The sequence below is a fragment of the Phoenix dactylifera genome, chromosome 3, assembly GCF_051530095.1.
Source record: "Phoenix dactylifera cultivar Ajwa chromosome 3, Ajwa_hap1_PhDact_Kaust_v1.1, whole genome shotgun sequence".
NCBI lineage: Eukaryota > Viridiplantae > Streptophyta > Magnoliopsida > Arecales > Arecaceae > Phoenix > Phoenix dactylifera.
In genome coordinates, this window is record NC_143192.1 from 54,235,375 (window position 1) to 54,252,914 (window position 17,540).

At 36.8% G+C, this 17,540-nt stretch overlaps 1 protein-coding gene across 2 annotated transcripts; it reads right to left on the bottom strand.

Annotated features, from left to right (window-relative positions):
• Nucleotides 1–456: 456 nt before the first annotated feature.
• LOC103716252 (RNA helicase family protein) lies at nucleotides 457–15,765 on the bottom strand. Of its 2 annotated transcripts, XM_008804175.6 has the most exons (16): nucleotides 15,433–15,765; nucleotides 13,207–13,352; nucleotides 12,707–12,806; nucleotides 12,403–12,618; nucleotides 12,178–12,273; nucleotides 10,375–10,650; nucleotides 8,570–8,773; nucleotides 8,320–8,478; nucleotides 7,797–7,889; nucleotides 5,661–5,875; nucleotides 4,756–4,915; nucleotides 4,397–4,670; nucleotides 4,067–4,259; nucleotides 3,288–3,474; nucleotides 1,693–2,061; nucleotides 457–919 (listed from the first exon to the last, which is right to left on the bottom strand). In XM_008804175.6, the coding sequence occupies exons 1-16, from the start codon at nucleotides 15,748–15,750 to the stop codon at nucleotides 788–790; spliced, it is 3,138 nt and encodes a 1,045-aa protein (XP_008802397.4). In that variant the 5' UTR covers nucleotides 15,751–15,765; the 3' UTR covers nucleotides 457–787. The 2 variants fall into 2 exon arrangements, with proteins under 2 accessions (XP_008802397.4, XP_008802398.2); XM_008804176.6 differs by lacking the exon at nucleotides 15,433–15,765 and having other exon boundaries at nucleotides 12,707–12,810; nucleotides 13,207–13,345.
• Between the last annotated feature and the right edge of the window lie 1,775 nt (nucleotides 15,766–17,540).

Sequence of the window (17,540 nt, forward strand, 5' to 3'; positions counted from 1 at the left end):
CCAAAGCTCAGAGCCTTCGTTACGACCATGCGGTAGCTTTCACAATTCGCGTGATTTGCAGAAGCCTCAAGGCCAGAATGGTAGGCTTAAAGAGTAGGTCGAGAGCACTAGAAATACGTGTCATTTATGAAGTACCAGCTTGGTCCAATGGACCGCTGGCGGGTGCTCTTTCCAAAAGTCCAAAACTCTATACCTCGATGGTCATCCATGACAGCACCAGTCTTATTGTGCAACTAGTTTCATTGAACTAGTGACAAATCTATGGTAAAATCTGGTGACAACGGATCATTTGCATAAAAATATTGAACACTCCGCTAGCTTTAACTTCAACCCTCCCATGGCCTGCAACAATGGAATAAGTAGAATGGCCACTGTAGATTTTTGGGCGAGTCCAGCAAGGGTCACCTATGGTTAAAAAGATTCCATCATCAGCATAAAAACTAAGAAAAATACAACTGAGAGAAATCGTTGCCTATATTCTGCCTTGCATGAACATCTCACATTCTATAATTCCATGGGAGTTTCATACTCCTTGTATAACAAAGCATAGTTGTTTCAACTGATAATGTCCTTCCTCAAAACCAACATGCACGTTAAAGAGCACTATATTAACTGTAAAATACGGTGGCCCGATGTAAAATGCTGCTGGTGCACATTTTTTGACAGAAAATACAAAGAATAATTCATCAAGAAATGGAATAGCTGGTGCAGCTCTTCTTGTCATGGAGAAAAAATTAAGGATAGCCCAGAGATTTTCCAAAGAGGTCGATAATCTGTGAAAATCCTTCTAGTGGTAAACATTTTGGTTGTGCAATAACTCAACAGCTGCAGCAACAACAGCCTTTCCCTCTGCAGGGATATCGAGCCCTGGCTCCTCAATTTTCCTCTGCAGAAGTTTGTCGAGTTCTCCTCTTAACCTCTGTCAGAATCAAATAGAACACAGCTTTAATAATGCGAAAGAAGAAAACACACAAGCTTTTAAGGCTATGTATATAAGCATCATATTCTGATATATAGAACAAGTTAAAAAGAGTATTGCTCCTTCCCCTTGACCCCTTCTGTTTTCTTCCATCAATTGTTCTTACCTTTCCATCTTCTGAGCAGCCAACAAGCAACAACATTTTTTTCTTTTAGTGGTTACACTATGGCATTGACATGGTATGCTATTAATTTCATCAGCTCTTTATAATCAGAACTTGATCTTATACATCTACATCCTAGTTAATATGTTATCATGTATGAAATTTGTTTTGACCTCTTTTTCCCAGTAACAAAAGATTAAACTCATAATTGCTACCAAAATAAAAAAAGGTATAAGACAATAATCTGCCATACCGTTCGATACAGAGCACACCGTACCATACCGAAAGAAAATCGGTACAAAACTTAATTTCAAGTCGGTACAAACTATGTACCGAGGTGTACTGACCTATACCGAGGTATATCGAGGTGCGTACCGGCCCGTACTAAGGCAAACCGATCTATATTGAGGTGTACCGAGATAAAAATTGAAAAAAATGATTAGAAAGCTATTTCGGTACAGCGGTGTACCGTACTATACAGTACCGAACCGATAAAGTTCCGATACAGTACCCGATACCGAAATTGCGGACCTTGTATAGGACCATAATAATTATCATCTAATTTGAACAGCACATGCTGACATTTCCTGCAATGGTAGCACTTTGTTACCTGAATTAGTTGGACTATGCTTTTTGGTGCAGAGAAATGAAGATAGCCTCCTAGCATCTCGATGCCCTCTCCAGTCTTGCTCGGCATGAGGCTTCCTCCAAAGAGAAGTAAAGCATAATCCGATATATTTGTCGAGTCCCTAATATAAATGCCTGTAGTCTTCACCTTTTCACTATAAACCATGTAAGGCAAAGGGAATAAATGGACCCCTGCATTCACAGAAGATGGATGTATATCGACTTTTCCAACTTCTTTACTGTAGAATGCTGTCCTCTTCCCTCTCCTTTTGCACTGGATGACATTGGGATAAAGCCCAGCACAAAGGACAGCACATACCATTTCCAGATCATCGCCATATTGGTTATATGTCTAGCATGAAAAAGATAACAGATGAAAATTAGACATTGCTGGATAAAATTTTTAAAATTATAAATAGCATGGAAAGTAGTGGACCCTGGCATACAGTCAACCTACTACAAGCATGCGTGAGCCTAGTAGCAGAGCCAGGATATTGCTTAAGAGGAAGCAACCATAAATATGATTTCTAAGATAAAATGGGGAAAAGCATTCACATTTCCTAACTAATTTTCATTGTGGAAAGTTAAAAATCAAGTTCATAAACAAACAATGCAACTGATATGGTTTTATCAGATCATTATCAAAACCTAAACTAAAAACGAAATTACAGAAACATGGAAGACTTTATAACATATAGAACTTATTCAGAAGGAAGGCATGCTTGAATGAATGTAAGCAGATGACTGATATTTTTCTCTCTTCACAAACCCAAATTAACATAACAATCTGAAACTAAATTTAACGCTCATAGGAAAAAATGAAATAATTAAAGGAAAAAAATGAAGATAAAACTAAAGAAAATATTACTTTCCTTAGAGTTTTGGTTTGAGACTGGGTGAGGTCACGAGACTCAAACCTAGGTCACCGGTATGCAACACCCAGTGACCTTACCAATGGATTCAGAGCTACTACATTGATTCCTTTGATTTTCAGAATGAAGCCCTACTGCATATGTGGTTGACATTTTTGAGTATATGCTAAAGAAAAAGGTCTACAAGCATATGAAATCAATGTTTCAGACAAGGACTAAGATACTGCCCATACCAGCCCCATACCACTCATACGTGTTGTACCAGGAATTGATACACAATCCCTCTTGAGATGGTTCAGCAGGAAAACTGGCCCCGTACCCACTACACCTTTTTGATGTTAATTTGAACTGGCCGGTGCTGGCCCCATACCATAGTAGGCACCGTTCTGGCTAGTGACTGGCATGGTCCATACCTCAAGTTTTAAATCCTTTCAGATCAGTTAAAATAGTAAATCAGACAAACCTGGCAGGTGATTACCATCATTAATCACAATGATACCCCAACTTTGCATAAAGTCTTGCAAAAAAGAAGCTAAGATTCTGAAGCAGCCAATGTCAGGTGCCTCTAAATTTTAGGCATAGCCAAGGGACAGTCCTCGAATAACCAAATATGGTACCATGATGCAGGCCAAGTTATCATTTAACTTTAAAGGCGGATATCAGAAACCTTGTGGATGCTCAAGAATTAAGAGTTAGAAATGCATGCCTTGACTCCTCTAGCCTTGTTTACAAAACCTATGTCAGATAATAAATCAAGAAACTGATTTCGCATGTCTTCCATCATCTGCAATGTCATGGGGGATAAGAAATTCTCCCAACAGAAAGCACGTTCCCTTCCACTACATTTCGCATCCTTCCATGCTCCAAAAGCTTTTAAAAGAGCTATATGATCACTGCAAAAGGTTTGGAGCCCATCAGACATTTGGACATGCTTTAACCATCAGCAAATACATTTGGTCAATGCGAAGGATTATTATTGAAAGAACATATTAATGAGCTGAAAATATATTCTCTAAAGATCCTACAGAAAATTTATAAAAAAAATACTCCATCATCCTTCATCCATGAGGCAGGTTTTGTTAAACTGTATCTAACAGTTAATTCAGGTATACTTGAGCTAGGAGTAATAAAACTTCAGCAGCTTTCTGCAAACAAGTGACAACCAAATCATATTCCTGTGCTTAGCACCCATCTGTCATATGAGAATAGCTTTCAAAACTTTTAGATGATCATTTTTCAAAAGGTTAGGGTCTCTAACATGAAAATTGTGATTTTAAATTTTCTATAAACCATGGCAACAGAGCACATACTTTGGAACATTCCATGATTGCCAAAATCATACTGCCAAGTTTTGGCATTCCATTATAGTTGAATTCTAAAGGTAAATGGGCAGACATTAACAATATCATAAGATTAAGCAAACGTATCTCAGTAAATCCTACAAAAAGTTTACGAAGCACAGCTGAGTGGAGTGGATAAAATGACCTGCAAGAATCACCAGCAAAGGATCTCTTTGCAGCATCTGCTTCCTCTTTCCTGTTCATTGGTAGGACAAATGGGTCTCGATGCGCAAGAGCAGCAGCAATTGTCAATGCTGGATCTAGACATTGGAATACAGATCCAATGAGCAGCATTTTTCCAATATTTGGATCCAATGGTAGTGTACAAAGATGACGTCCTGCATTAGTTGGAAAAAATCAATAACACCACTAACAAAGTAATCATAAAAGCAATGATTCATAAGAAAACCAGAATTAATAATGACAAAATACTGTAATCTAGTGGCACTATGTTTTATTTTGCATATATACAGACCGAGAGGAGTGAGTTCCTCCATTTCATCTAGTGCCCCTATTGTTTTGAGAAGTTCGAGTGCATTTTTAACGGAGAGTGGATCAGGTGGCTGAAGTGCCTTGGCTAAGAATGTGGCAACTGCTCCAAGCTGTAGGCTTTTAATATTAAGGCATAGTTCTTGCAATGGAGTTCGAAGAATTTCAGGCAATTGATATTGTGGCATTGCGTCATGTATAACTTTTGGGTACAGCCTATAGCAAACACCAGGTTGAACACGCCCTGCACGCCCCCGCCTCTGTATGAACAGCCCCCGCATGAACTATCAGATATGAGTCTTCATTGACGATCAATGTAACTACAAGGTTCAAAAATTGATTTACCTGATGTGCTGAAGCCTTTGATATCCATGATGGTAACAAGCATGCCAACTTATTCAGAGCATCATAACTTGTTTCCTTTGCCTTTCCACAGTCAATAACATACACAACATCATCTATAGTAATACTGCTTTCTGCTATATTTGTTGCTAGAACAATTTTCCTGCAATTATTAACAGAATATAGCAAATGAATCATTGATTTCTTTAAATAATTCAGTGAGGATCTTAACATAAGTTTATATGGCTTTGAACATGTCTGATCGCTAGGAGGAACTTTTTGTGCCACTATTTTTGAAATGAATATAAAAGCAATATGCAAATCAAAAGCACAAGATGAACAACAAATGTCCATGGTGCAGAAAAGCTTCCATGTCTTTCCAGATTCTAATAAGCCAAACCAATGCTCAGGTTATTTTTAAGAAATTATTGTGTTCTTAGAAATACACTTTCTGCGATAGCATTAATTAAATGTTAGTTGTTTTCATGAGCTTGAGTTTTTTAGGTAATTTATCCAGCAATGATATAAGCAAAAACAAGTCCAATGTCTACAACTGTATATACAAATGCTACCATCCACTCAAAGTGCATGAGCTGCTGAGATGCAATAAGATGTCTTTAAGCTTGTCTTATTCATACAAGATGTTCTCATTTCTCATTATCATATCTACATAGCAAGCAGTTTCCCACCATTCTTAGCATTGCATGATGCACATAAAACCAATGATATCATATTTCATGGAACATCAAAACAATAAATATAATAGAATGAATCAAATCAGGTGCATTATGTACATAAAACCAAAAGCTCAGAAAGTGACATCCATAATAGTACTTGATTACAAAATCTCTCACATAATGAGTCATTCATAACAAATGTTTAAGAAATAGAAAATGAAGAGCACTTGCCTCACATTACTTGGTGGTCTGTCAAAAATTTCGCGCTGATTTACAGTTGGCATGGAACCATGCAATGGAAGAACTAGAAACTTGCTAGAATTCCCGAGGAAACTGTTCCCCTTAATTTTGTCGAGCAGCTTAGATATCTCATCCCAACCCGTAAGGAACACTAGGATTGCTCCATCTTTTTCATGGCGGCAAATATATTCTATTGTTGCTTCCACCTAAAACATATGGTATAATCAGCTAGTATACAAGATTGGGCAATTAATATAAATTTAAGAAGCAGAAAGTGGCAGTATAAAAGGGTTTCTAGGAAAAAAGATATGGCATCCCTATAGCCAATGACATTAGAAGAAAACTATTTTTGGGCAAACAAAAATCAGGTACAATGAAGCATATAAATATCTAGCGAACAATGTGCATGAGATCCAACGAGACTAGGGACATTACCATAAATGCCAACAGATTTGTGCATGCAGGGAAGCATGAAAAAGCATAAAGCTAAAATTATGATTTACAAAACACTCTAATATGGAAGAAGATAGAACCAGAAAGAAGACTGGAACCATTTTGGTAAGAAGAAAAAAAATCATGAAATCGTGGTTACTGTAAAGCATGCTAAGACTGCTGCAACAACAATTATATTAAAACTTCATGGTAACTTCATCTAAAATCAATAAGCCTTATCTTATCAACTTCAGATAATTATTAGGAACCTTCCTCACTGTTAATAACGCCGAAGGGCTGTTTTTACTCCCATCAATCTGAGTATGTCCTCGGTCCTCCAGCTGTTTACAGCCTTTCCAATCATGTGAAAATTGAAAGCTGCGTCTTCAGACTAAATAACTTTGTGTTTGCTATTTTGATGACATTAGTCAAGGCATACATCTATCACTCTTCAGGCAGGTGCCAGTGATGCCAAACATTCATCCCAAATCAAAATGTTCATTGTAATGTGTACTAATGATATCTTCATTCATTAACACTGGTTGCGATGAACATTTTACCACAGTTGTAGAAATTAATAGAAAACCAGGGAAACAAGATATATATCTACTATGGGTCTCTTTGTAATTTTACTAATCTGATGTTTAGTAATTAGGTTCATGTGTATCCTACTTCATATCCCCCTGAAAAAGACACTAGCTTCCATGGGTCGTCATGATGGAGGCTATTGTTTTCCTTCACAATTGCTTCCTCCAGCTACTATGAGGAAATCAATGACACATGAATTTACAATGATCCACAAGGAGTGTGTTTGGCAAAATGGATGATAATTCAAAAACAAGACAAGGAAAGAGACAACTTTTCCCTAAAGATGAAATTACATGGCTATAATGTTTCATCTCCAAGAAACTTTCACAATATGATAGCTTATTCTTGAGCTGTCCATGGTAATGAAATTCCAGGAAAAAGCATTTTCATTATTGGACACTTAGGGCATGTTTGGTGCCGCTTGGAAGAAGCCTTTTTTATAAGTTTTAGACAAAGCATTTCATAAAGAAAAAAAAAGTGTTCGGTAATATCATTTGAGAAATTCTTCTAGAACAGGTATTAGCAAAACAAGCGCTTTTAGGAGAAGCTAGAAATTTAACCTCGAGTTTCTTCTTTTCTGAGATTATACCAAAAGGCAAGGTTTTTTGTACCGACCCATACCGCCTGGTATTGGGCAAATTTTACCCATCTGATAAGTTGGTATATTAGGGGGCTCAATACAGTACTGTACTGACACATGGTACAGTTGCTGTCTTGCCTCCAGCAGTGTACCATGCGTATGTATGGGTGTGTACAGTATCGATGCAACCCATACCTGTAACCTACAAATATGGGGTCCAATAATAAGACTAAAAACCATGCCAAAATGCATTTTTCATTTAAGAACTTGAATGGATGAGAATTTTGAAAATTACTTTTAAAAAAAGCAGAAGCAACACCAAACACATCTTTAAAGCTTCAAGATTGTCTAAGGGTCATAAGAATCAAGCAATTCTGCATTTCTCCATCAACCGAATATTTGTACCTTTATTACAAAAAATAAAATATGACCAGGATGAAGTTATCTCAGAGAAAATAAATCTGCATGCAAGCATATTTAATAGAAGAACTTTACAGAGAATTACTAATAAATTCGAAGTTACTTACAAGACCCAAATCTAGTTGCACGCCATCCCAGTTTTCGAGAGATTGCCTTGTAGATATGCTGTAGTTTTTGTATTGGGCATCAATATCAACATCCTACATGTAAAAAAAGAAAAAAAAATGATACTGTAACCTTAGACAACCAAGAAAGAATAAAATACCAGAGTATGATCAAAAAGCAGTCGAATCCATTGCTACATAAGGAAACTACCCATTAAGAAGAGGTACTAAAATATGTGTCAGCAAAAGGGTAAGACTAGGGTAGCATGAATGGGAGTTGTGAAAATAAATTTGAAAAAGCTTGCAATAATACCAGGCGGTGGCTCTCAATAGGAATATCTTGGAAATAAGGATTATAATAATTATGGTTATGGTTAAGCAAAAAGGCGTAGTGCATATGCGTATATAAGCAGAAAAGGAAAAGATGTTGCGTTTTTGACTTCACGGAAATAATTAGTTGTTTTGCATTGACTAAAATTTCAGCACAGAATATAAGAATGGTATTCAGATATGAATTTGGATTCACCTCAAACATCTCAGTCAATGGATCATTTTTGGTTGATGGTTGTCTTCTTCTTCTTCTTCTTGAGTTCGCCTGAAAATTGTCAAACTCTGACTTAATCTTGTACCGTGTTTTCTCCAGAACATCTTCCAGAAACGCTTCTGCTACAGGATAAGTCAGCCCCTGTAAAAGCATAAAGTCATTGAATAGTATTGTGGAAGACATGATCCAAGTCAATTCCTTTGTTCTATGTGTGGGTTATATGATACTATACTGGTATATGGATGATTGGTGCATTCCCAAAGTATGTAGAGAAGAGCTCAGCATTTATTGTGGCGCTCATTAATATTAGACGAAGATCCGGACGCCTGGGCAGAAGGTCACGCAAAATTATAATAAGGAAATCCTCATTCATACCCCTTTCATGAATTTCATCCACCAGTAAATGACTGACACCTCCTAAATATGGCTCCTGAACCTGCCATCCATAAAGTAGCAAAAGGTAAGATTTGAAATAGATTATGCCTAGATGTAGAATAATAATATGCAAAGCATAATTCAAACAAAAGCAAACCAATAAGTTTCATGGTGGTAAGGTTCTGATCAGCTCTAGGAAAAATATTAAAATAATTGTTTCATTCAAAACAGTCCAAAGCTTTGGCACAAAGGGAAGATATCTGTTATAACCCTGGTTTCAACTCATCTCTTTCAGAACTCTTACGCTTATTTTGCATTATTTTGCTTCAAATGAATCTTCAGGCACGCCAATAACTCTTGCTCAATTTCCCCCCCAAAAAAAAAAAAAAAATTTCCACCAAAAAAAAATATGGAAGGATGCTAACATTATTTCCTTACTAGATGATCCATCTGCTAATACAAGTTTCTTGACATAAACATGATAATTGGAAGAGAGTATTTTATTTGCAACCTTCAATGTTCCTATATACAGCTATCATGTCCTTGATCCCTGGTTTCTAGAAACTCAAAAAAACTCAATGGATTAAATTTACATAGTTTATAAAAAGGAAACTGCTATGTTTCCTAAGAACCCTCCAGAAAGGGTGTAAAAATGGTTCTCTTAACACCATATACAGAGGGTTGGTTGTTAATTTAGGATCACAGAGCCAGCTAATATGTTTGACGGTTCAGAAAAAAACCATGAGCTAAACAATTTGGGGAGGTTTTGGGGGAGAACAAATATTTTGCTCATAAAAGTGAGCATCACAATATTTGATGCATATGAGAAAATAAAGTAGTGAAAATGTTGGTAGAAGGAGGTAGAATATATTATTCGACAGAACTGGGACATCTAAACTTGAACATAGGCATGGAAGACCTAATATGTAGTTTTATAAAAAAAACATAGCGGAGATAAAAATTGCAATGTACCTCAGCCTTCGTCCCTTCATTGTTAGCCTGACGTGGATAACCACATCCAAGCAATTTATCCAAGCTATCTTATATGCTAGGGCTAGTGCAATATTAAAGATAGCATACAAGGTTTTATTTCAATCTTGAGGTTGTAGAACAAACCCAATTTAACCAAACCACTAAAGAAGAGAAAAAGATGATGCGAGCAACCAACTTATGAACCATAGCAACAGCTATGCCCATCAAAAATACTGTACAATTTTATTCACTTAATGAATAGCTGACACAATGCTGAGAGTTATTTAATCAGAAAATCTAGCAAACTCTTACTTGTGTTACACACAGAAGACAGGACATTATAAACATGCTGTTTCTTCAACCTCTCTGGCAAATATCAAGTTCAGCAGCATAAGATGATATAGTTTTAATTTCTTAAAATTTAAATATTCATAGATGGGGAAAAAATGATTAGAGTGTCATATAAGAATAGGAAAATAATAAGAATGATCGAAATAGAACCACAAGGAATAGGGTGTAGCTGTTTTAAGTTGCCCAAAAAAGCAGTATCAACAACTCAAAAATCAAATGCCCAACAAACTAAAGTTTATTAGGTATTGATCTCATTAAAAAAATGAAATTAATTAAAACAAAAACAGATAACGGCATCATGGCAGGAATAGACATTCAAATGGGAAATATCCTCAATACCAGTCTCCGAAGCAGTACTCCAGTTGTGCAAAATAGAAGACGTGTTTGAGCTGAACGTTTTGCTTCCAATCGGATCTGGTAACCAACAGTTTCTCCAAGATTCTCACCCCTTTCAGATGCAATTCGTGCTGCAACAGATATAGCAGATATTCGACGTGGTTGAGTACATATTATGTTGCACTCTGCCCCACGAAGACGTTCTATTTCCTCCTCCAGTATGAACTGAGGTAGCTGTGTAGTTTTGCCACAACCAGTCTCTCCAGATACAACAAGTACCTAGACTCCCAGAACAAATAGGAATGTCCAGTAATCACAAATTATAAAGCAACTTTAAGAAAAGGACACTTGCTCTAAGAAAAAGACAACTTGAATACATTCAATATGCTTGAACAAGTTAAACAGTTAATATGAGAGGTTTCTGAGAAAGGGAGTCAGTTCATGAAAAAGTACAAAAAGGGAACAAGAACTTTGTAAGCATACCAAATTAGTTGAAAGAGATTACTAAGCTACTATCAGTTGGACAACAGTTTTATATGGGTAAGCAGCATTGCTCCCTTACTGATAGCATTTAAATTTTGTGTATCTAAAATAAAGGTGAAGATTGATGCTGGTTATGAAATCAATAGTTTGTGCCAATAGCTATGTGATAGCCAAAGAAGGATATATTCCCATTGCAGAATAAAATCAATTCTCATCTATGATTATGCGATAGCTATCTAATGGTTGATATTAGCATCCATTTCTTTGTTATAAAAAAAAGAGGTGATGAAGTATAAAAGATACTTTCCTATTAAGTATGGGAGGTACTCAGATAGGCCTTCTGATGAACAAAATATTTAAATATTATAAATTTAATCTAGAACTTATAGTTACCATTATATGTACGAGCAAAGAGGCACATATAATGCATGATTAAAACAAATAAAATAAGGCTATAAACTATTCAGATTACTGTATTAGATACAAACAGTTAAAATGGAATAAATTGGAAATTTAAATTCAAAAATTATGAGACAATATAGAAAATAAAGAATAAAAGAACATGATACAAATATATTAATCTAAAAGTGCAAACTGGGAACTAGGAATGCAAAGTAGTACAAAAAAATCCATAAAGTAGAAAATGAATATCAAAATAAAATAAAATAAAAAACAGAATTGACAAAATAGATTATACCTACAAGTAAAACTAGAATGAACATACAGAAAAACAACAAAAAAATAAAAGCAAACAAAAAGAAGTGCAAAACAAGAACTAAAATAAGAAGAAAATAATATAGGGAAAGTATTAAAACATCAATTGAGATATGCAGCTTCAGGTAAGGGTAGCAATGGGTCAAGTTGGGTGAAGATGAGGGTCGGGTTGGATAACTATCAACTCGAACTTGATCCATTTATTAAACAAATCAAATATCCAAAATTGAACTTGACCTCTTTATTAAATAGGTAACCTGGCCAAACCCATATATCCTATTTAATAAATAGGTTGGATCATGCTAAAGAGCTTAACGGTTTAAATGGGTTAAATAGCTCTCGAACTGCTCAAGTCATGACTTTTCAACCCGATCCAATTATTAAACATGTTAAAATAGGCTAGATAGCTCAGGACTCTAAACATGAATCCAACCCATTTAATGAACAAGTTAAGTTGGGTCAACCTATTTACAACTTGGACTTGTTTGTGCCAAAACTTAACCCGCATATCTCACGTTAGTTGAAGGTCAGGTTGGCGGGCTGGATCATAAATTGCCATCCTAGCTTTAGGCTAATTTGTTCTTTCCAGATCACAAAAGCATCTTATACCTGATTATCTGCTATAGCTTTTAAAAATTCATCTTTCACTTTGAATGCTGGTAGTTTCTCCCTGAAAGACTGCATTGCTCTTGCACTTGGGGTTGCCTGTTAAAAAAAAAAGACAGTTTAAATGATAAGTGGCTGAGACTTGACTCACAGTCCAAAGCAACCTTGTTCATCTCATTTCATGCAGCATTTGGATGGGAAGCAAATTAGTGGCTTCTACAGATGTACCTTCCGAGAGTGTTGCAAGTCCCTAAGTTCAATATTGAATTTCTCCTTGAAGGCATTATCATCTTCTGTTAATTCAGGTTTAGATACAGCCATGTTAGGCACAGATTGTCCGGCCATCTGAATGGATGTGCTGGCGGTATCATTAATAGTCAATGTTTCTTTTGATCTAGCTAAGAGGTTTTCCACTCTTCTCTCAGTCTCTGTAGACATCTTAATCTGCACAGATGTGATAGATAACAAAACAATGTTATCTCTGCATCCGGATATAATATGTAACTGACTAATAAATTAAAATATGATATACCTCTTTCTGTGTTGATCCATGTCGTTCATCAAGATCGGCCCTGTAATCTGGCAAAGGAACTTTGCTAAACACAAGTGTCTTTCCTTTATTGTATGCATGGCTTTCTTCCCCCAAATAAGTAAACCATAAAAAGGAAAGGATCATCAGATGTAGATCTTGGCTGCTTGCAGTCTATTAACAAGTAGATAACAGCCAAAGCAAGAAGAGTTCCAGACACAAGCAAGAAGGCTCAAAATTCTAGGCACTGACAGTAATCTGACACAGATGCATAGAATGTTTTTTCCTTGAATAACATAGAGCATCGAACAACATCATATTTGATAATAGAGCAACAATATAGTTTATATAATCATATTCTGAGCAGTAAAAAATAAGAAAAGAAACTATAGTAGAAACCATAGGATAATGTACAGTATATAAGCCTGATTTGAGAGGAATACAAATATACAATATGCTATTTAAGTGAAACAACCAAAGCAAACAAAATTAAAAATCCTTACAAGTGCAGGCCTTGTCTTTGAGCCATATCTGCAAGAACATTCTGCCCATCACGCCCGAAATTCCGCTTAACTATCAGCTCCTGCTGCCCGCCTTCCTTCAATTGCTTTATCTTGTTCCACCATTCATTCTCATCCAGCTTTTCCACCTGAAAGAGGTACAAGCAAGCAACATGTATCAACTCGTTATATTAGAATAGTAGCACAGACCAAAACTTTAACATTAAAGAATTAAAGTTTAATCCCTATAGAATGAACTGATGAGGAGGAAGGAGGAGGTTTCCAGGTTATGGGACTGCCGTAACAAAAGTTAGCAAGTTAACAATAAAATAATAAACTTGATATCTATCAAACCAGAGTCTGGTTGAATTTGGGCCAGTGAGTGTGGGCGAGCTGGTTTAGAAGTAGGAAAATCCAATAACAGATAACAGAGGAACGGCAAGGACAGAGGAAAAAAACCATGCGTCCAGTACAGAAGTTAAGACAGGGACCTAATATTGTTGTTTGGAGGAATTTTTGACTATTCCCAACAAGGAAGAATGGCTACATAAACATCATCCATTCAGTACAAAAAGGAAGGACTGACATCGCATAACTGATAACAATGAGTTCGTAAAAGACAGTTGGTTGTTACAGCTTCCGATATCAACAAGCATAGAAGCTTGTGTGTTAATGAATAGTATCTCGGTCTCAATGATGAGGCTGTATTGAGCCCTTTTAATATCAAAATAAAGTTGTAGATATCCTTGTCCATGTTTATATTATCATGAGGCTCACTATGATGAGAAGGTGAATAGCCATACCTTAATATTCAACATCTGGGGGTAACTCCATGGCATATGGAGATTAAGGAAGTTCTGGTGAAGAAAACTGAGACAGGATCATCTAATATCCTAGCTTTGCACCATTTTAGGTCATCGAAAAGGAGGGGAACATTACTGACCTAAAGGTTGTCCAGGTATTTGAATTTGCCTCCAGGCAAGACATAAGCAAGAAAATTCAAATCATCTAATGATATTGTGATGGATCACATTTATCACCTCATGTTACATTTTAGAAAGATGCTTTGATGTATCGTAAACATATGAAAGCTAAAACTATAGGACTTAGAAAGGATGAGTGGAAGATACTCCTCAAGTGGCAAAGATGATGAAGGAACATAGCCTAAAACCTGAGTTTAAAGAGAAGCCTGATAAGAATACTATTATAGTCCTCAATTGCATTAGTCAAGGATGTTGTCTTTTACAAAGTCATAACATGAAGTGTGAAAGGTGAGAAAGGTGAGAATGAAGGCACATAGTAGCAAGGAAGTTCATATTCCCTTTTTGTTTTCTCTATGAGGATTTAAAGACCCAAACTTCATAATGGACATGATAATATACTCCAGACAAAAGGTTAGAAGTCAAGGTAACACATAGCATACGAAGCTTCTCTAAATTTTGATCAGAAGAATGAGCTTCCCATAGCACTGGCAGTATGTGTATAGCACCTAAGATGCATTATCAATCTCCAGAAATAATTATATCTTACAACAAAAGACCCTGTTATAATCTATTCACCATTATAAACTTTTTACAATCTATTCACCAATTGGACCATTGACACTAAGTCCAGAATAACACAAACGCCCCCCCTTTACTAAAAAGTTTGATCTGTATGGTTGTCACTACGCTAGACAACCTCCACAAATTTGGCTTCTTCTTTTTTCAGAAAAAAAAGAGAAGAAGAAGAAAAAAAAGGAGATACAGCCAAGATCTTGTCAATCTTTCCTTCCATTACGAAGGAAGAAAGAAATAACCTAGCGGCTAAGCTGAAAACATACCTTGAAGGACAACCTGAAGACCCAACAACGTTTTGCAACTTCGTCATAATTGAAAGAGGGGAGTCCTCCATGATCAGGGATAGCTTAACAGAGAGCACCTAAAGACTCTAATCACGAGAAATTTCAAAAACTAGATTGATGATTCCGAACATCAAATCTCTAAAGAAGATTCTTGACCTAGAAATTAGTCCAACCCATGGAATACCAAGAACTCCAACTGAGAGTGGTGGGTGAATCAAGTTTGAAAAACCGAATACAAGGGGCCTAATGAGGGTGAGTTATACTCTAGGAATTAAAAACTCTTTCTTTTAAGAATTGCGTGCTAAAAGAACATATATGTACACGGTTATGAAATAGAAAAGAAGAACGGGGAAAGGGACATTGGAAGAGGGGGGGAAGCGTATCACCTCGCCGGCCATCTGCCGGAGGCGCTCGGCTCTCCACTGGGGATCCCACCACCGCTGCTCCCCGCGGCCTCCGCCGCCACCCCTTCCCCCGCCGCCCCTGCCGCCGCCGCCACCTCTTCCGCCGCCTCCTCTTCCGCCGCCGCCGCCTCGTCTTCCGCCGCCGCCGCCACCTCTTCCGCCGCCGCCTCTGCGGCCGCCCTGGTAGTTGGGGCGGTACGACATGGCACAAGGATGCCGAAGAGCGATCCCCAGGGGAAGACGGAGACGCAGAGGGTTTGTCCAATAAGCCAAGGTGCGGTGACCACAGCCAACGGACATTAGGAAAAAACCAGGACGAACTTATAGGGCAACTTTATACGGTGGTTTCTGGAACGGCTGAGCCCATGGGATTAGGCTTATGTGCGACTGTAGCTATAAATTCCCGGTCCGGCCCAACTTTAGCCCTATCACGTGCTAAAAGCAGGTCTTCTGTCAGGGGAACGGCACGTGTGAGACGCACGTGGTGTGCCGGATGCAAGAGGGTACACGAACGGTTGGTGATCGCATAAAAAGTGAGCATGGATGGATATGATTCCTGTTTGTAAATGCACCTTCGACTTTTGGATTATACAGTAAAGCGTCAGTTGAGTATCACTTCGATGAGCAAATTAAATTATGCGCACGTTTCTTGCTAGAGAAAATGATAAATATAGTACACCTTGGGAATTTGAGTTCATGGAGACAAAGTGTCATTGATAATAGTAATTCAAGTGTAGTTCAATCTCTAGGAATTAGATGGTCAATTTTTACAAGCAAGAATTATTTTTCTTTCCGGATGCAGAAGCATAAATATACATGTATTCTCAACATGCAAGAATGTTTACATGGTTTAATGTAATTAGACAAAACTTGTCACAAAAATACATAATATTTTTATAAGGTTGCAAGTAGATTGGATTAACTTGATTTTCATCTAGAATCAATCTAACCTTGATCTAGTACAATCGAATAGGAGTTAATTAGATTAGGCTCGAATTCAGAAACATGACCCATTTCATATATAGATTAGGTTTGGAGTCTTAAATTCTCAATCGGAATGCAAATTGACTCGAATTGATCCCAAGTAGGTATATTATTATGTATATGAAATTAGTCTTTATTTCACGATATAATTTGTCGAGAATATATATTGTATATTATAATTTTGTATGGTTATCGATCAAATTTTAGTCTTTATAATATTTACATGTTGTTTACTACTGTTTTATTGCATGATATGTTTATAATATATTTAAGTAACAAACTTACATATATTTATAATAGTTTGTGCTTGGATTACTTTTGATTTAATTTGGCCCAAAATCTAATGGATTAATAAAATTAATATCGCTTCTCATCTAATCAAGCCCGGAGGTTACTATTTTAGGTTTGGTTTTTTTTTTTTTTTACCTGATTCAAATATGAGTTAGATCTGGGTTATCTCCATTCCTGATCCCTCCAAGCCACTTCCATCCCTATTCTTTAGCGATGCTTGTTTATCAAGCCTATAAAAAGAATAATCAAAACAAGCCCTATGCATCTTGTCCTTTATAATACCACCACATCTATTAGCCATCACTTGCCCTTATTGCTGCGACCATTAAACACTTGGTATATTTTTCATATCTCTTTTAGAAATTCTAGTCAGGCTACATTCCAGGTTTTGATATTTTTCATTTTGTTTTCTTTTTACATTTTGCAAGAGAAAGCTATAATACATTGAAGTGCTCTGTATCAGGAGAATTGAAGAAGAAAATTGCTAAATATTTATGTGCATGCATGAATCTCATCCACATTTAGCATCAACCATACTTTCCCTCTCATTTATAGTTGAAGTTTGGATGGAACTCAAATTGCATATGGTTGATTTACTTGAATCCATTGCTGTATTTGGAGCAAGGCAACTTCTTAAACCTTTCCCTTGTATCCCATTGGGATGGTGAAAACTGCTAGGAGGAGTGGCAGCCAAGGAGGGGACTAAGATAGGAGGCAAGAGAGAAGGTAGGATGGTGAAAGATAGGAACTACAAGGGCATTGCAGATTTGCAGCTTGATTTGTAGCTCGAGGTCCAGCTGCGGGTTTATAATAGC